The sequence below is a fragment of the Lytechinus pictus genome, chromosome 9 (genome assembly GCF_037042905.1).
Source record: "Lytechinus pictus isolate F3 Inbred chromosome 9, Lp3.0, whole genome shotgun sequence".
NCBI classification, from domain to species: Eukaryota; Metazoa; Echinodermata; class Echinoidea; order Temnopleuroida; family Toxopneustidae; genus Lytechinus; species Lytechinus pictus.
The window spans coordinates 21,670,001-21,690,535 of record NC_087253.1 but is presented as its reverse complement, the minus strand read 5'-3'; the positions used below and the strand labels follow the sequence as shown (position 1 = coordinate 21,690,535).

General features: G+C 37.9%; 2 protein-coding genes across 4 annotated transcripts in view; both read right to left on the bottom strand.

Annotated features, from left to right (window-relative positions):
• LOC129268585 (uncharacterized) overlaps positions 1-9,183 on the bottom strand; it is a 29,938-nt gene extending 20,755 nt beyond the window's left edge. The window contains exons 1-10 of one of the 3 annotated variants that reach the window (XM_064104929.1): positions 9,034-9,183; positions 7,727-7,843; positions 7,180-7,385; positions 6,733-6,817; positions 5,849-6,055; positions 3,838-3,951; positions 3,129-3,377; positions 2,491-2,682; positions 1,697-1,881; positions 323-509 (exon numbers count right to left, since the gene is read on the bottom strand). In XM_064104929.1, the coding sequence (XP_063960999.1) occupies positions 323-509; positions 1,697-1,881; positions 2,491-2,682; positions 3,129-3,377; positions 3,838-3,951; positions 5,849-6,055; positions 6,733-6,817; positions 7,180-7,385; positions 7,727-7,843; positions 9,034-9,100 (1,609 nt within the window). In that variant the 5' untranslated portion in view covers positions 9,101-9,183. Of the gene's footprint in view, positions 1-322; positions 510-1,696; positions 1,882-2,490; positions 2,683-3,128; positions 3,378-3,693; positions 3,798-3,837; positions 3,952-4,415; positions 4,663-5,848; positions 6,056-6,732; positions 6,818-7,179; positions 7,386-7,726; positions 7,844-9,033 lie in introns of those variants that run through there. The other 2 variants (XM_064104927.1, XM_064104928.1) reach the window with 2 other exon arrangements.
• LOC135155439 (mucin-2-like) overlaps positions 9,148-20,535 on the bottom strand; it is a 22,169-nt gene continuing 10,781 nt past the window's right edge. The window contains exons 5-10 of the mRNA XM_064104400.1: positions 19,933-20,069; positions 19,241-19,414; positions 16,798-16,983; positions 14,663-14,887; positions 9,784-10,098; positions 9,148-9,231 (exon numbers count right to left, since the gene is read on the bottom strand). Of these exons, the coding sequence (XP_063960470.1) occupies positions 9,148-9,231; positions 9,784-10,098; positions 14,663-14,887; positions 16,798-16,983; positions 19,241-19,414; positions 19,933-20,069 (1,121 nt within the window). The remainder of the gene's footprint in view (positions 9,232-9,783; positions 10,099-14,662; positions 14,888-16,797; positions 16,984-19,240; positions 19,415-19,932; positions 20,070-20,535) is intronic.

The window sequence follows — 20,535 nt, the reverse complement described above, 5'->3', positions numbered from 1 at the left end:
AACGCAAATAGCACATTTTTTTATGTTCTCATGGAAGCAAAATAAAATTTGAAGTAAAACTTTATAAAAAGACATTCTTACCACTTTGTGTATTGAAGAAAATGAAACAGTTGTCCATTCGCTACCTCACAATGGTATCACCAATGTAGCCATTTTAAAGTCCACGTAGAAGTAATGACTTCACTGTGTTACAACTTTTTGAAAATCAATAACTCTAAATGATAATCCGATATTGTTCAAATTTCACCCATCTGTCTCTCTTTTTTGGTTCCCTTTTCCTCTAAAAATAAGTTTTCCTTGGTTGGGTTCTCTTATAACTCACCGAAGCAATTACTCCCGTTGCCTGTCAGTTGAGGTGGGCATGGCCCGCATTTGTATTCTTCCTCTGAGGACGGGGGCTCATCGTAGCAGATAACCCCCTCATAACAGGGTCCGCTGCCCTCACATGCATCGTAGTCTACGTCACAGTGGTCACCTGACCACCCATTAGTGCAGTTGCACGTGACCACCTGTAATATCATTACATTCATGTAGACAAAAAAAATCGTTGATTTCTATGCTCTTTTAAATGTAAATGCTTTGAGTGAACTTAGTTCATGAAAAATTGCTGAAAAAGTGTCAACTATGTGTGTTTAATAAATAATTAACGATTGTTCAAAAATATTATATATACCTGCAGATGAAATACATATGTGATTTTGAGTGGGAATGAGAAAACTTGTTGGGGTCAACAGACAAGATGACGAGTTGTTGAAAATGGGCAACTCGGCTTGTTGTAGATTAGAAGACAAAATGACGATTTTTTTTTTTGGAACTCGGCTGGTTGACTAGTTTAGGACATGACAAAACGACGAGCTTGGAAAGACAGCTTGTTTTGGACATGGACAACTATATATGAAGAGTTGTTGAACCGTGGAAAAGGAACTTTCCGAGTTCCGTCTTTTCCCAAACTAGTCTGCTTTCAGAGTTCCAACAACTCGTCTTTTCGTCACTTAACTCGTCTTTTCATTATCTCGTCATCTGGAATGTACTTAAAATCTTCAGTACCAATGTCACATATCCAGCGTTAGTAGATCAGTACCGACGGCTAAAATTCAATTCAACTGTATTTGTTTTATTTCATTTTCGACAGAACAAAGTAAAGTGGACGTTTATAGCAATAACATCAGAACAAGCGCTAACATCAGAACATGCGCTAACAGAGACTCTGTTACAACCGGCATTACCTGATGTCACAAGAACGCGTTATTTAAGACTTGTGTCAACACTACGATTTGTTTTATTTCATTTTCGACAGAACAAAGTAAAGTGGACGTTCATAGCAATAACATCAGAACAAGCGCTAACATCAGAAAATGCGCTAACAGAGACTCTGTTACAACCGGCAATACCTGATGTCACAAGAACGCGTTATTTAAGACTTGTGTCAACACTACGATTTGTTTTATTTCATTTTCGACAGAACAAAGTAAAGTGGACGTTTATAGCAATAACATCAGAACAAGCGCTAACATCAGAAAATGCGCTAACAGAGACTCTGTTACAACCGGCAATACCTGATGTCACAAGAACGCGTTATTTAAGACTTGTGTCAACACTACGATTCGAAAGATGTGACTGGGCCTATTGTTTGTGTTCTGTTAACGATTCCCCCCCCCCCCCTCCCCCAGCAAAGCTCATCTATGAATATACTTACAGCAAAGCCATTAGCATTGAGGTCCTGTCCCTCGGCTTGGCTCTCGAAATCGCACTCGCCATCGTTCTCGCATTGACAGATGAGGACTTTGTAGGAGAGGGAAGTCTCTGCCCCTCGGTTGTCCATCGCGATGATCTCAATGGAGGAGATGTTCAGATTAGTGGGTGTCCATGTGAAAATACCATCTACGCGAGAGGGGTTGGGTGGGGAGGGAAGTGAAAGATAAGGGGAGAGAATGTGAGAGAGTGTTAAGAAAAGAGGAAACAGCAGAGAGACGGGCAGAGTCAGAGAGGGACGAACAGACAGAGGGGGTTGGGAGAGACATATAGACAAGGGGAAAGGTGAGATATTACGGCAAGAGGGAGATGACAGATACAAAAAGGAAGACAAAAGAGAGAGGGAGAGATAGAGGGAGAGGGAGAGAGAGAGAAGGTCGAAAGATAACGATAAGAATTGATTCAAGTGATAGTTCAAAGTTGATATCCAATTAATGCGTAGAACATATAAAATAATGCTAAATTATACAGAGCAGAAAAGTGTTTTCGACCTGCTAGGCGCACTACCCAATTTATCTAAGAATTGGATAAAAATAGGGAGAGACAGAAAAGGGAAGAGAGAGAGAGAGATTATAAAGCACGCGTGATCTTTTAAACTTCATTTCACTCATGCAACTATAATATATCTTTGGAAATGTCAATAAAAACTCCAAATCATTTTTCAGGCGATAGAAGGAGTGTAAGAAACAATTAAAACTCACACACACACTCACATGCGTGATTTTTTTTTAATCTCACCTGCGCTGATATTGGCGCCATCTGGAGTTGTATCGTTGAAAGTAAAGTATACGTCATCATCATCGTTAGGGTCATGTGCAGTAATATCTAAGGTAACAATCACGCCCACTTGCACGAAGATAACGTCATCCTCATGTAGTGCATCTGTTTCCGTAAGTTCTATGACGCTTGTTATGTTCGGAGGGAAATTATCTATAGTTACAAAAAACGAAAAATGCAATTTTTCATTTCATATTAATCACAAATGGTACTCGAATTCGCATTAAAACTATTTTAGATTCCGTTTAAAGAAAAACCATGTCATGTAATCATAATTTCAAGGCTTTATATAATTAAAGACTGTCGGTGTTAGTTGCTGTTTTTATTCCCGCAAGATGAAAATTCGTATAAAATTATACATTGAAAATATGCATGACGTAATTGAGTAAAATTATGGCTTGTTGCCCATTTTCAGCTGCAACATTAATGTATTTGTGTTTTTATAGTGTCAGTTCAATGTGAAAATTTTAATATAACGAAACCACGTCAATAAATGTAATTTAATAGGTATAACAAATCACAAAACAATGTAAGAGAAAAACAGGAATGTATGATGATACTCATTATATGGGATTAATGATAGCGATGACAAATCTCACCAAGGTTTAGGAGTTCGTTGTCGAGTTGGTTCCCGGTGTCCATCGTCTGTTTTCCCAAATCGGGGTTGACGGCGAGGAAGTCGAAAAGGCACGTTTCGTCATCCCCGCAAGTCTCCCGGGCATCACTGGTCCTGTCTGGGTCGAGGGCGAGCAGGGCGTCTAAGAACATTGGTGTATAGTTACTTGGGTTGTAGTAACTCCAGTCCCTATGACCGTACTCAAACAGCGACTCGTTCTCCGTTATCATCCCTTTAGGAATAATAAAAAGACACCGTTCAGTTATAGCTAAGGAGGTTTAATGGCTGCTTCGATTCGTAAAATGACCATCGGCATTGGGTTTACCATTATTGTCATAAAAATCATCGTCTTCGTCGTCATCATCATCGTCGCCGTCATCATCATCATTAATCACGGAATTAATCATCATCTCCAGGCAACATGATCATTATGATCATCGTCAATATAATAACCATTGGCAATATCATTTTTATTATCGTCTTCAACATCGTCATCATCATCACCAATGTCCCCACTACCACCATAGATACCAACATATCATACTTACCACTATCAATATTAAAATGATTGCCATCATGTTCATCATTATTATCACCATCATATGATGGTCATCATCATCTTCATCAACAATCATCAACATCATCTGCTTGGCGAATGAATATACGTGTGCCAATAAAACATGACAACTTACATGATTGTCCAAATTGGTATATTTCTTCTTCTGTTAGATTTCTCCCGGGTTGATCGGTAAGTAACGTTCCATTCCGTAAAAGAAAATCATCTGTTTTATCTCCATTGACATTACCTGAGAAAATGTACATAAAGTTGGGTAAAAAGAAAAAATATATCAGCTCCAGATTGGCCATCAAACAAATCTCCGCGGTCTTTTTGCTATGCTAATTGTATTGTCCTTCCGTTTTCTCCAACCAGAGCCTTCTCTAAATTCCTTCTGTGAATATATGAATGATGCGATTTCACTGGATTAAGGGGACTATTGTCTCTGTTACAACTTGGACTGGCCTTCGATCAGGAATGGCCCGATAGAGCTGACGATCAGATAAAACATATTATTCAGGACTTCAGGAAGATGAATAACAAAACATGTTATTCATCTCCTCGCATGAAAAGTTTGTTACAAAAGTGGATAGACAATGCGTTGTCCAGACCCCAAAACCCTATTCAAGTGACAAGGAAAACCCATAAGATCCATAGGGCATTTTAAATTCACAAACATCACCAGAAGAAGAAAACTGCTGTGTGGATGGATACCCTTGACGATGCAGAAAGCCATTGCCGCACTCTTTCGTTTGGAAACAAAAATGATTATGTCGATCCCCGTACTGCAAGGCCGTTCGAACTTACATCATTGTCATGGTTCCTGGATGTCCCTGTCCCCGAGACGAAACTTTAAACCTCCCATCTTTCTAATGAAAAGGTGTAAAGGCTTGGTCCCACTGGACTTACGGATGCAGAGAGGATGTAAAACGGAAAGGAATCTTGCCATCCAATGGAAAACATTGTGTACTCTTTGCATACATGTTTCATATGCTCTATATCCATCTAGCATCCGTCCACTGTGATTTCATTGTTCGCCCATTTTGCCCGTTGTCTGGAGCGGATGTAGCCACCCCGAAAGTTTACTCGTCCGCTGTATCCGTTTGAATACGTTTTGAGTCCGTCGGCCGGTGGGACCAGGTCAGGGTAGCTTATCCCATGCATCTAACAATAACCCGTTTTGGCCATTAGCCCAGATGGGTCATTAACGGTATTCTGCACAAAGTGCAATTGACTGGAAGAGACGTGGTGTAGTGGTTCTGACTCTCGCCTTGTAAACAGAGGGTCGTGTGTTCGAATCCCACCGCGGTCAAGCGTCCTTTGGCAAGGCGTTAATCCACACTTTGCCACTCTCGACCCAGGTGCTAAATGGGTACCCGTTAGGATGCGAAAGATATTGTATGTTTGATTTTGCCAGCGCCATGAGTCTGCGATGAATGCAAGAAATGCTCCCCAGCCCCCAGGGAGTAAAAATTGTGCACTTTTTGTGAGGGATTGACATTAATCCAATGACCGGGGTAATAATATGCTGTTACGTGCTTTTAGCCATTCTGGGAAAAGCGCTTTATAAAAATTGACTATTATTAATTTACTCATCAAGGCCCAACTATTTTTTTCGCAAAACCATTGGTTCTGATTCAGATCCATCCGACGACACCGGTAATTTGGCCGGATCTCTTTGGCATCATGCACTGGCAAGATCTACAAATCGCATACAGATTTTGCCGATTTTTACGTTCAACCGGTACGACTGGGGATTCGACTCGAAAAACACTACTAAAGGAAATAAGGCTGCGTTTAACGCTGCCAGGCGATTAATGAACCACGTGCAGATACCTGTCATAAAAATAACTCTACATTTTACATTATTCGACTTCTGTGGAACACCATGTTCGTTTAAAACAGGTAAACTGTGCTTATTGTTATGATTCGTCCCCATTTTTTTTATCAATAAAGGTAATTAGAATTAGAAACTGATCATATAAGAATAACGTTGGGTAAAATTGGAATATAATTGCTCAATATTTATACGTGTTAATTATGTTTGTGACGAAATGTGTTTTTTGTTTTTTACACCTTACGTCGTTATGGTAATTACATGAAAACTAAAACTATGGCTGACGAGTGGGTCAGTGTGAAGGCCTTACCAAGCAGACCCCTCCCTGTTGCGTTCTCAGAATACTCAGGCGGGACCATGACGCCTATATCCAAGATCCCATTCTTAAAGGTCACTGTAAAGGACGTACTCGAATAGCCTTCTGGTTGAAAGAGAGCTGTGACCTTGATCTCATCCTCGGATTCGGTCTCATTATCCGAGGATAAGATGAACGTCTGATCTTGTGAATCATATCCATCTAGGCATGAACATAGATAAATTGAGAGATTAATGATTTGGCATTTGTGGTCGGATGCATATCTACTCTGGGGGCATTCTGATTATTTTTAATAATCATTTTGAGATGCATCATTTAAGTTATTTTGTATCTGTTAAACGTTTTGATTAGCTCTTATACTTATTACAATTCTTAACACCAGCTTAGCCACCATCCGCATATCACCATCATAATCACCAGCACGACCATCAGCACTTAAAATGCCATTACCACGACCATCAATATCTTCATCGTCATCATAATCACCGTTATGTCGTTAGGATTGTTTCAGCCTTTCAATCAGATGTTTTCAGAGCTCTTATTAAAAGAATACAATTGTTGTTATGATGTACAGTATGAATTCATATTCGATTCAAACATTTCGGAAAGCTCCCATATTAATGGAGGGACCATTAACTGCATGATGAGACATCATTATCAATTTCAGGATCGTCAATAGCATTCACTTTACCAGAATTATCACCACCACCAACATCACCACAACCACCACCACCATTATCATCTTTATCAAACTTCAATAATACTTTAGGAAATCTGTGGAGGAATTAGACTGTCATATGTAATTATTGCCACGATCGTCGTCATCTCAATCATCATATCATCACGATCATTATCAATTTTTATTATTCGATGCTTACCGCTTAGGAAATCTGTCATATTAATAGAGGAACCATTAACAAGAATACTCATTTCTGTCCTGTTGTCGTTCAGCTGGAATTCAACCTGGATCAATATTAATGATAATAGTGTGATTACAAATACACTGCACTGCACAGTACTCAAGGCGCATTGAAAGAAAACATGCAAAGTTAACTTGTATCGCCAAGCGTATAAATCAACTGTATGATATATAGATGGTCATTTTCTAGCATGGTATTGGGCCATTTCCATGCTTTAAACCTTAATAAGCAATCGGATTTGGATAACCATACACTAATGAAAATTCCTTTTAAAAATTCATGTTATTAACAAATCCCACATTTGTTTTATGCGCCATACTGAAAAGGTCATACCAAATTGGGCGACATGAAATTCATCCTTGACTTCTCACAATTTTTATTGCATTGAATAAACTGTAAACCTACCTTCGTGATATCTTGTGTAGCAGCAAAACCAATAAAGACCGTTCCGTGTTCAACGGGTTCACTGTTGTTAAAAGCCTTGCCAGTTCTTGATTGTAAAACGAATGGGTCACCCTGATTGTAAGACAACGTAATGTATTCACCAAGGCCGTTGAAGGTGTATTTCCTACCATCCAGAGTATTGATATGCGGATCACCCCAAAACCATCCTAAATTTTTTACCGAGAAATCGGAAAGAATTGCAAAAATATTCAATTTCAATAATCACCATTATTTACAAAGCTTTCACTCGGAAAACGTACCCAATGACATAGAGACTTGAAGCTACTTGGATGACTGTTACTTGGGTTCATCATTCGTGCATACATAATGCCTACTTGCGGGCAAGCGGCAAGTAAGAATCCGATGACCGGGAAATAATATTTCTGTAATGTCCTTGGAGACGTCGTTCCGATGTATTACGTGTTTTGTGAAAGCGGATTAAAATAATAATGGAGATGATACAATGATTAATGATTTACTATTTTTCAGTTCGATGGCATATACATACCCCACCATGGTCGCCTATATCCAAAGCAGTGAGCCCGTGGACGACGTCGCTCGTAAAGCCTACAGAAGTTTCCACCAGCAAGTCCACAGCAGTAGAACCGTGGTAAGACATCTCTCTCTATATAAAATGGCAGTTACATCGTAATTAACTCGGGGGGGGGGGTAAATTTTGAGAGGAAAATTTTGACAAGCCCTAAAAAACAAAGGTTTTCAACCACAAATTAAGGATATTTCGTACACGAAAAAAATTGACAAGCAAAAAAAAAATGCAATTTTTACATTACAATTTTTTTCATTTTTGCTTCTCAAAGGGGGGGGGGGCAAGTGCCCCTCCCCCCCCCTTGGATCCGCGCCTGATTAGCTACTGAACAGGATACATTGATGGAGAGGAAATAAATACAGGGAACTTAGTTGAATTGAAGATTAACTCGTATAAAAACAGTAAAAAATTCACCTCTTAAACCATGCGTCATATATATACATTTTAGATTTTGACTAATTTTATTAGATGTACATTCTTCTTGTACACGTATACCTAGCTTTCATATTGCTGAATGCATACCATTCTGAACACTATTCAAACCAGTTAGATGTAGATGACTTAAGTTTTGATAATATTGAAGCATCATGGTGTCGTGTTAATGACTCCCGTCTTTTAATCAGGTTAATCAGAGGGTCGTGGTTTTAAATCCTGCTCCCAGCATTAATTTCAAGAAATGCTTTCATGTTATACTACACTCAACCCAGGTGAAGTAGATGGTTACCTGACAAGAATTTACTCCTTGAATCGAAGATCACGTGACGACATATATTTATTACCCCCCCCCCCCCCCAAATTGCCACACGACTTCATTGAGAACAGTGGAGCAGTAACACTGTTCAAGAGATGCACCGGAAGTATTTGTGACGGCAATGCTGCAGCCCCGTGAACGAAACGGACTCCAATGGCATGTCATTGGTAATAATGTAATAGCCTCTGTCGATCTGGAGCGAGTTCCGCCGATGAAACTGCCGCTTCATGTTAATGGTACATAATAATAATAATATAGGCCTACAGAATTTAGGATGCGTTGATTAGTTGCCTATTTAATGTCGCACTTTATATTATTACTTCGACTTTATTTCCAGCTGCTAAAAGCGCTTCGTACATCAGGAATAAATCCTGCAGGGCACCCATTTGTCTCACCTGCCATTGCTAATAGATTTCTTGCTGAAAGAAATTAAGCCATGGGCTGGGAATCGAACCTTCGACCCTCTCAAAGTCGGATCCACCAGACCATAACACTGAATACGTACATGGTAACTCACCAATCCATGCATAATAGTAACTAAGGGAGTAATAGAAGAATGAGAAGAATCTAGCGTTCGATGGCATGACTGCTTGGTAGTGGCTGGACCGCCAAAGACTTCTGTAGCCCCTGATCAAAGCAGAGAATTCATAGGTACATCTGTATCCACCTCCAAATCTGGGCCATCGAGGCTGGTAACAGGTAGTCCCTCTACTGTCTGTTAAAAAATGCAAATCGGGAACCTTAGCGATATTAGTATCTTAATTTAAACGGTGGTATTGCACTTTGTCATGATCCAGTCTAATACGTTTTAGTTTTTAGATTTTGAGGACAAGCTCACCTTTCTATAGGACAAGTTTCTTTATTACAGCACCTGAGAGGAAATAAATTGAGTGCATTGCACAGATCTAAAGTGATGGGGCATGAGGCGAATTAAAGCCGTGGTCTTGATGGCATTTGATTAGTTTAAGCCCTGATCGCCCGGTCCACTTTAATTTTTGACAGGGTTGAGATTGTGAAATTGCATATGGTAATAATAAAGTCGAGTTCAAGACAAGGGCTATGTTTAGAAGAAAGGAAGTCGTTGGATTCAGCTAAACTGCTCTTAAATGCTGTGTCTACTATTAAACGACACGATCGTCCAGGACGTTCTGGGAGAATGCTACATGATATCTTTCAAGTCTGAGGAATATGATATCTTAGAAGAAGGACTCTAACATGACTCACGTACAAGTGTAATGAAGGAATGTCTTAATTTTAAAAAATGCACTGATATAGAAATGCACTGCTCACCATAATAATAACTAGGAAGTCCATAGCCGTAGCCGTAGCCGTAGCCGTAACCGTAGCCGTATCCGTACCCATAACCATAGCCATACCCGTAGCCATAACCGTAGCGGTAGCTAGGGTAGTTGCAGCGAGTATACCTTCGATCGATCCGGGCCTGCCATCGAGTACAAGGGCATGGCTCTGCCCACGATGCCCAGGATCGCCTGCTCAGATCATCGCTGTACCAATCTTGACAGTATCGGCGTGGGTTGATGTACCAGTCAGGGTTCGAATCAAGACGGTAGATGTCTCGGCCCTGTTCAGTAAGAGATAATAATGATAATATTAATCATATTTGATTTATAATGCCCTAAATTCACTCTGTAGAATGTAAAGACGGAATGAAAGAAGGAGAGAAGGAGAGAGAGATAAATAAAGAAAAGTATATGTCAAACTAAAGAAGGAGTAGGCCTAATTGTCAATTAGGAATATGCAGCATTGCATAAACATTTAAATGTGCAAACTGAAGTGCATTCTCGGATTACCAGGGCAAAACTGTCAAGAGAACAGGGCTAGCGTAAGCAAAAGCATGTACAAGTACCCATGCCTTTGCAGATCTTGCAGCAACTATGGTTAGACTAACGGATGAATCTGACCGTGCTGATTGGGGATAGTATTATGAAAGTCGTAATTTAAAAACGTGTCGTATAGGATATATTACTTTCAGAATCATTTAGCATAATCATTTACACGATCATGTTATCATTCACAACTATCGCCTGTTATCACTGATGTAGATGCTACTATCACTGTTCCCCGTACTTTCCTATGTCCTTTTACTAGGCCTACTACTACACGTATTACTACAACTACTAATACTATACTACTACTACTACTACTACTACTAAACTACTACTACTACTACTACTACTACTAAACTACTACTACTACTACTACTAATATTACTAATATTACCTGACTGCTAACACCACTAACAATGACTAATATTATCGGCACTACTACTACTACTATACTACTTCTAACACTATTACCACTATTACTAATACTAACTGACTGATTGTGAACTACTACTACTTCACAAACATTTTGTTGATGTAGATGGCGCTCTTTGATATTGATAAATGAAAAGCCAATCAGAAATCTGAGAGCCGACGTCGGTTTTGATGTTTGCGGTGCGATTGTCCAAAAACAGAACCACGGAGCAGAAAGCGTGTTGCGATTTCCTATTTTTTTTTGCAAAAGAACCACAGAGCTGAAATCGTGTTCCGATTTTGTTTTTGATATATAAAAACACAAAATTAGAATAATAAATTAAAAAAAGCCCAAAAGTGTTTTTAATTTAAATTTTCTGTTTCTGATCTATTAAACGAAATCACAACACGTTTTTCTCGTTTTAATTTCGTTTTTGTGTTTTCAAAAACCAAACCACGGGGCTGATTTCCGTTTTCGCTTCTTCATGAGTGGAACAGAAAAACAAATAAGCCATTAGTACCTTAAATACAATGTCCTTTGTAAACAAAGAGAAGCACACTTTTTTTTAAGATGACTGGATGAATATATACATTATATCTAGAAAATATAAGCGTGCATTGTAGATGCTGACGTTGCTGGACGTCCATAGTTGTGGTCGATCGGATCTATCGCAATTCCTTGTAAGACGGGGTCCGGGTGTTGTTCACCCGGGTCAAATTCATTATGTGTTCTTCAACCATTTTAGCAAATAAAATTGCTAATATTTCAAAGTCTGCATACTTAGAAGCAAATATGCTCTTTATTGAATCGCTGTGTCAATTGTTTAGTTTACTCAAGTTCAAGTAAATATTTAAGTTGGTGCAGAAATTGAAAAATGTCGAATTTCTTGGAGACAAATATACAAGCAAAAGCGATCCACACGTGACATCATAGACATACCCATTTACATACTGTTTTATAAAACATTGTGAACATTATAAATTATATCTTATATTAAAATACATACCATACCATATTTTGATAAAAATAAGAGATTATTTCTATAAGAGGAGGATGGGTGTAACTTTAATATTGAGCGTGTTGAACTATTCGTTAGTATTGCCTACGTTTTTTTTACCTCTTGCAAATAGTGATTACATGCATCCCCCTCCCTCCGCAGACAATCATAAAAATGCAATTTGATAAAGGGAATGTCAATATGCACGCGGGATTTTACAATCGAACTGCGATGTTATCGCCTATGGAGTGAAAACGAAATGTCATTACTCATTTGTTACGATAATTTCTTTTTTATTTATAATCATTAAGCGATTCGTTGAATGTTGTGTAATTTAGACTAACATCCAGTCAAAGTTTTACTAGGTTTGTTTGATTATAAAGCTGGCAGTAGATAATTTACGACTTTAAGCCTACTGGAATATGTATTTGGATGTCACGTAATTTACATAAATGCAATTTTATATTGGGAATATTAACATGCACGCGGGAATTGACAATCGAACCGTGAACTTATTTCTAATGGAGTAAAAACGAAATGTCATTACTCAACAAAATCATGATCATTATAGGCTGGGCAATTCGTGGAATGTTGTGTAATTTAAACTAACATCCAATCAAAGTTTTACTAGGTTTGTTTTATTATAAAGCTGGCAGGAGATAATTTACGACTTTAAGCCTACTGGAATATGTATTTGGATGTCACGTAATTTACATAAATGCAATTTTATATTGGGAATATCAACATGCACGCGGGAATTGACAATCGAACCGTGAACTTATTTCTTATGGAGTGAAAACGAAATGTCATTACTCAACAAAATCATAATCATTAGGCTGGGAAATTCGTGGAATGTTGTGTAATTTAGGATAACATCCCGTCAATTTTTATTTTGATACTAGCCAAGGTTTGTTTGATAAAGATGGCAGGATATAACGCGCAACTTTAGGCCAAGTACTTTGGTTCTATAAATTGATAACTAAAAATTGTTGAATTCAACTCAAGGGTCATGTGGTCCAGTGGTTAAAAAATTGGACTCAAAATCGCAAGGTTGTGAGTTCGAATCCTCACTCTGCCATTGTCTGCCATCGTTTGATAAAAAGACCCGAGGGTTATATCTGTCGTTTATAAGGTTAGCCATTATGACTGATTAACCTAGACGCAAATGTTTCCTAGTTAATTGGTTATATACCAGCTTAGCGTTTACCAGCAAAATGATGTCCTGCCGAGTTCCTACGGGAGTTATCATAAGCAGAAACAGAAATTACTGTTGTTGACAAGCATCTGCCCGCAAAATTTGATACATTTGTAAATGTGATTAGGCCTATAATTATTATTACGTTTTATTGTTAACGCTGGAGATCAAGGGTATCTCATACGGTATAAGAACAAATTCACGTTGTGCATAAAGTTGTGCGTAACTTGATTTGTATGACAATAATCTTTTGATTTGTGCGAAGGAAATGATGTGTAAGTTTGGTGCTTTTTCATATTAAATATTTCTAAATTATTGTTGATCAAAGTTTCAATAAGGGTATAGGCCTAAAGACCGTCACAGCCAGCCTACATTTTGCATTTTAATTGTATTCAACTGATCTAGGATATATATTCCACGTCACTAATAATTGTAAGGTTGTCGCGAACCTCTTTAAAGCGATTTAAAAGGACTTAAAAAGAATTTTAGATAAAGATGTTGTGATTTTAAGACTATCTAGGAGAGTTAATGACATTGATATTTCATGCCGTGATATCGATATAATGTCAAAGCAATCTAATGAGACTGTGATAATCTGTGCCATTTCATGAACACTCGAAAGTCTACATAAAAACACATCCCCAACTACTTCAAGACATTTCATCGTTAATTTAATTTTTTTCTTTGGGGTTGTCATGTTAAGAAATAAGTCGATTTAGCCTCTACCTGTTCCAATTCTGTTTAAAATTTTAAGCACGTTGCTTGGGCCCGTCATGTTAATAACTATTGGTTGAAGGTTTAAACAAGTTGTTCAAACATTGAAACAATTTGCTTAAAAATTCTAAACAATTTTTTAAAAAGTTGAATGGGTAAATATTAAAAAAAATGTTGCTAGAGCGACGGGATTAAAAGAAAACGGGCTTAGAATTTTTAACAGCGTTCTAACAGTGATATGGCACTTTGCAATTAAACAATCACTTATGGGCCCCGTCATACCGAGAGTTGTGATTGATAATGATCAACCTTAACGATATGAAAATCCATCATTTCCATGATCATACCTCCCCCCCCCCCTCCCTTCCAGTGAATTTGCACATTGTCTTTTGTAAACACTAAGAGGGGCACACACATTGTCAAAACGACATTGATGAATGTATGTATACATCTTATCTAGAAAGCATATTGTATCAACATGAACGATAGATGTTGAAGTTGCTGGCTTTCCACAGTTGTGGTTGATGGGATTTTCCATTAACGAGTGGATACCATGGTGACCACGGGGTTTCGAAAAGCAACCTTAAAAGTATTGTCCATGTTCTGAAAATGTACCCCTAACAAGTACAACGATATCTTAATTGTTATGTCACGGACGTAATCACGGTCGTCGACTTTACCTTTACTGTTATTGGTTCGCTCAAATGGGACCCTAAGTGTCGGGACTAAAAGTACGTCCTTTATAAAGTATTTTAGTCTTTTTATATACCCTCGCAAATTGGACCATAGACGCGTAGTTTTCCGAGCGAAAATATACCCTTTTTAATTATTTTAGTGCTTTTTGACACCCTTATTACGTTACGTACGTAACGTGCCCTATTTCGAAAAAGAGATCCCTTTTATGTGTTTTTTGGTCACGCCTGGTATCCACTCGTCAATGGAAGTGCCCCCCCCCCCCTCCTCCTGGAACCTATATCTTACCAGAAGACCAGTGTTGCCAACTCTTAGATCAGGGCGATAGCTTTCCTGTAGCACAGCAAGAAGGTTTCCTTCATAGACGTTATACCAATCATGCTTGGTGCTGTAACCGATTCTAGCCGGTACTGACTTAGAGAATGGATTCCAGTTGAAACTACCTCCCTGGTACATCGTCAGAACACCACTTCTTCTTCCGTCAGTGAAGAGAACAGCTTGGTAGGTTACAGTCTAAGGGGCATTTCAAGAAAAAGAAAGATTTGCATTCAATTGCAACGACCCTGTTGCAATCAATAGATCAATATTATCAGTGGCAAATCAGATTAAACTCCTTGCTGCAAGCTCAAGAAGCATTATCAGAAATAAGTCACAAAATTAAAATTAATTACAAGACATATGAACGATTTAGGGACCGAAAGTAGATGTACAATTAATCCCAAGTCTTTTTTTTTTTGCAACGCCACATAAAAGAGTTGTGTATACACTGCAAAAATCCGGTGTTGATTTATTACCAGCCTGGAATCTATACTGTCCACACCAGAGAAGTATTCAAATAACACCAGTTTGGAATCGAACCGATGCTGTTTTAATATTAATTGGTGTTGTATAAACACATCTGGTGTTAGACCAAAACCAAACTGGTGTTGTTTAACACTTCTCTCGTGTGGACATGTATTTGGTGGTAAATCAACACCGGAGTTTTGCAGTGTATAGAGAACTACACCAGCATTTATACTCCTATGTTTAATTTACAGTGTTAGTTCAACACCCATGGATGTTATTACAACACCTTTGGTTACTTATACTCATATTCTTTGGTGTGTTTTTTTTCAATTTCTAGGATGTAATTTCAAAACCTTATAGGGTGTATTCCTCTAGGGAGATCTGTACAACTGGTGATAGTTTACTCAATACCTGTTTTACAGTGATGGGACCATCGAATTTTAAATTGGTATAACATGATCCTCCTTTTCAATTTCGCCAGTAGCGCAAGTAACCCCCAAAACCCGGATGGAAACAATGTGGTATACGATAGGGCAGAATAATCGTTTCCCACTGTGTGACCAACAAACCCACGAAACATAATAGTCTTCCTTGAGTGTATAGTGTATAAATTAGCTTTAATTACACTTGATATTCAACAGAAGATGAGAATGATTTATTTTAGGAATATCATTATATTTCTTTCAGTAGGCCTATTACATTCGAAGAACTGTTACAGTGAGCAACGTTGGGGCGCAATGGGGCGCAATAGGAGCTAGCACCTCAGAGCCATTGATAGATAGAGTTCGGCCAACCAGGTTCTAAATTGTTACAACATGGCGCAATTTCTTTAAAGGGAAAATTCACCCTGAAGAAAACTTTGTTGTAAAAATAGCAGAAAAAATAGTACAAATTATTGGTGAAGGTTTGAGGAAAATCCGTTAAAGAGTAAGAAAGTTATTAGAGTTCAAAGTTTTGGATTTGTGACGTCATAAACGAGCAGCTGCCCCAGGTGTTATGTAATATAAAATGCATGAATTTCAATTTTTTATGGTTCCTGATGACTTAGTTTTATTTTATATTCATGATCGGGTGTGAAATGATTTGTCTATTGATACAAAAGGTACAGTAAAAACCATTTTCAATTTTCTGAGAAAATGACATTTCATTGATTTTTTACCATTCGCTATGTAGGAATGCTGCTCGCATATGACGTCACAAATCAAATAATTGAAATTCTAATAACTTTTTAATTATTTGATGAATTTTTCTCAAACCTTCGGCAATATTTTTTATTATTTTTTCTGCTATTTTTACAATAAACTTTTTGTCAGGGTGAACTTCCCCTTTAAATAATGGGTTCGCCTAACAGAACGTTTTGCGCCATGTAAATAACCTATTGAAACTGGAGGAGCGTTTCATGCAAGGACTTGTCGGACATTTTATCCGATAAGTCCTGTTTGATCCGACAGATACCATAGTAGCAGTGCCTCTCAGCCAATCAGAATCAAGGAAAGTTGTCAGATCTGACAACTTGTCGGACACAAATGTTGATGAAACGCTCCCCGGGTTGGCCGAACTCTCTCTATTAATGTCCCTGTAGCAACCAAGAGCCATCAATGACCATTTAGCAACTAAATTGATAATTCCCATTTTACCTCCTGTCCTGCCACTGATCCCTGAGGTTGCACATTTTGCCACGTGACCTTGCAGATGAAGTTGATTCCATTGATGAACCGGAATGACTCCAATCCTGCCGGAAGTGACAGAGATGCATACAGTCTTTCTTGTACCGCTGCGAGAAGAGCAGCTGAGTTTCCGTACCCTCTGTTAATGTCGTATACCTACCAAACGATGGTAATTGTAATGCAATGTTAACATTAACAATAGCAACAACAATAAAACTGATAATGATAAAGTACAAAAAATATCACGATAATGGTAGCAATAATAGTATTAATACTAATGTTGAGAAAGATATTGACATAATAGCAACTGTAATTGGCCTAATAACAATACATGTAAAAATAGTTAAAATAAAAATTATGATAAGAATAACAATACCAATAAGAAATTAATAATAATAATAATAATATTGATTTTGACGTGTAAAATATCCATAAAACTAATATCATTAGATGAAGTTTGGCCAAAATATTATCAATATCATAAATTGATTGTCTTCTTTTTGTTCACGTTTATTTATAACAAACTTTCCATGTTTTTATTCAACTTTGCAATTTTGGGAAAAAACTTCTAACCGCGGAATTAGTGTGGTCTCATTTTTATGAAATAAAATAAGTCGGCTGATTTGAAGTACGTTTGTGTTTCCCATTCAATCCTATCCCTTCTTCGAAGATTGAATTATTTGTAGTTCTGCGCACTGGCGTAAATCCTTGCGTCACACCTGTTGTTCAGGGGGGTGGTGATCTATTGTTCCATCCCCCCTAAACAATAGGTGTGACGCAAGGATTTACGCCAGTGGTTCTGCGTTTAAATGCGTTTAAATATTGAATTCACGCATTGCTAAAAAAAAGGGAAATCCCAACTATATATATCACACAACAATGCAGTTGTCTTCATTGACTTTAATTCACTGCGGAAGTCACATCGAAAGCACTTCTGACCGATGTTCGCGATAGACTCAAGATCTCATGGGAGGATTTTGGTTGCCATTTTGTGGGAGACGACCTTAAAGTAATGGGTTTCGTTGGGGCCCTCCCCCAAGAAAGAAAGAAAGAAAGAAAAAAGAAAAAGAGAAAGAAAGAAAGAAAGAAAGAAAGAAAGAAAGAAAGAAAGAAAGAAAGAAAGAAAGAAAGAAAGAAAGAAAGAAAGAAAGAAAGAAAGAAAGAAAGAAAGAAAGAAAGAAAGAAAGAAAGAAAGAAAGAAAGAAAAAAAGAAAGAAAGAAAGAAAGAAAGAAAAAAAGAAAGAAAGAACGAAAGAAAGAAAGAAAGAAAGAAAGAAAGAACGAACGAAAGGAAGAAAGAAAGAAAGAAAGAACGAAAGAAAATGATAAACCAAAAATGGGGAACGCACTACCCTTTTTTTTCTCAAAAGAATTTGATACCCCCAATAAAACTACAAAAGCTATCATTAGGCCTACAGTTATATATAAATCAAGTGTTCAAGTTTTCCTTCTTTTGTACAGGCTTAGATATCTTAGATATAACACTTGCGTATCAAGTGGGGGGGCGGGAACCCCCAACCCCCCCCCCCCCCCCTCCTCCTCCTCTTTCAATGGATTCGCCAGTGCTTCGATGCAATGTTTGATCACGATATCAAATGCCAGTTCCATGATAAAAGACTTGTCATGTTTAGTTTGAAATTCTCTATAAACCAGTTTAATTATGTGCAAACAGAGAACCGAGCCGAAAAGTACTTAAACGTGCTTGGTGAGGGTTATTGGCTCTATTTGACCTGACTCATTTCACAGAGCTTCTCCGTTCACTTTCAATCAAAGTCCAATACAAATTCTCAAATTCTGTACCATTTGGGGAACAGCAAACTATGAAATAAGGACATAAAAAGTAAGCACATATGCATGCCAAAATATGCATACTTTGAGTATGGGTGTGTTTTACATAGAAAACTTAGGGATAGATGAACAAAACGTTTATATTAATTCGCTTCATTGAATCAGTGATTATCATGGTTTGTGTTTATTAATGAAATTATAAAATATTATTAACACAAGACAGATACTCAATTCTATAGTTCTGTCATAAATAAAAATAATCGCTTGCATTAACAGCGGATATTACAAAAAATACTTAGTTAACTTTCTACCTCAGTAATTTTGTCATTAAGGTAATGTGTAAACCTATTTTGATTTGTTACTTAGCTCTATATTTGCACATAATAATGACTGGGTATGTAGAGGTTATAGATGTGCGGATAGTATTTCAAGATATATACCTGAATAACTTACCTGATAATGCTTGAATTATCGCGGCATAAGGTCAACCGGTGTCCCAAATAGCACGAGGGATGCATCGCGGTAGATATACAAAAATAATGCTTGATATGACGAAAGGTGGATGTATTTGTATAGGTTTTAATTACGTGGATACTAATTCGAAAGATGTACTTGCAAAACTTACCTGATAATAGATCCTTGGATTACCGCGGTAAAGGTCGACCGGTGCACCAAATACCGCAATAGATGGATCGCGGTAGATATCAAAAAGGTTATATAACGACGGGTTGATATACTTGTACAGGTGATAGCTGCGTGGATAGTAGTTCGAAAAATGTATCATGCCCGTTGATGTACACTGTAATGACGAGATGAAACAGGAGAATAATACCGTCATGTTTCGTTATCGAAATTATTAGGGAAAGTGCTTTACTTGAACTTCTTATAGTTACGCAATATTCTCGTCCAAGGTATTTTATTGAGAGATGAATGGATGAATTGTGGTGGGGTCATCGATCGTGGTACGTGCTTTCTTCCTGTTAACTCCAATACAAGGGTTGTATTCCTCAAGTACCACGCCATAAAGGGAGGGGGCACATGCTTAATAACGCAAATGCTCTCTTAATTGGTGCCAAACCCTGTTCCGTGTATATGAGAGATAAGGTTTTAGTGACCTATGGTCACATGAGTAACCCGAAAGGGATGTGGAACGTCAGACCCGGTTTCTAACCCGGGTAGCACTGGGTTTGTGAGAGCGCCTCAAGCTCACCCCAACCCCCCCCCCCCCCTCACCCCGGCTGAGATTATTCAAAATACTAGACTCAAACGTGGCACCACCACACTGGTAGGCTATATTGTACTTAACATAATACTCACTGTTATATAGGTGTATAGTTGATTATAGCTGATAGGAAACCCTGTATCTAGTCTTACAGTAAACCACGCTAGAAAGCCGTATTGAACATATCCTAGTGACCGGTCAAGCCCGGAGCCATAATCGATGTAAATACGCTCTAGACAGTAAAAGAATAAAGCAAATAATTAGCATATGAGTGTGACGGCACAACTATCATTTCCAAGACGAAAATTACATGTAGCTATGTTTTCCTTTAAGCGTATATGACAAAAGAAAGCGTGCAAAATCACATGCCTGTCGCTGAGGAAGGGATAGCCACTAAAACCAGAAGATGACTATTTGTTTTATATTCTGTCATTTCCGAAGAGATTCAGATGTAGCTTTATCTTCCCTAACGAACCGTAGGAAAGAATGTGCATCCATAGGCCAATAGGCCCAACCGAGGAGGGAGTTATAGTTTGTCCTAACAACTTAAACCTAAAAGAGATTATTTGTTTTATATTCTACAATATTTTACCAATAGGAAAGCACCGTTGTGTTTGTTGGACAGAATTCGCTATATTTATTTTTAAATAAATTGTTACCGGGGTGTTAGCAGGCGTAAATGACATTCAAATGATATT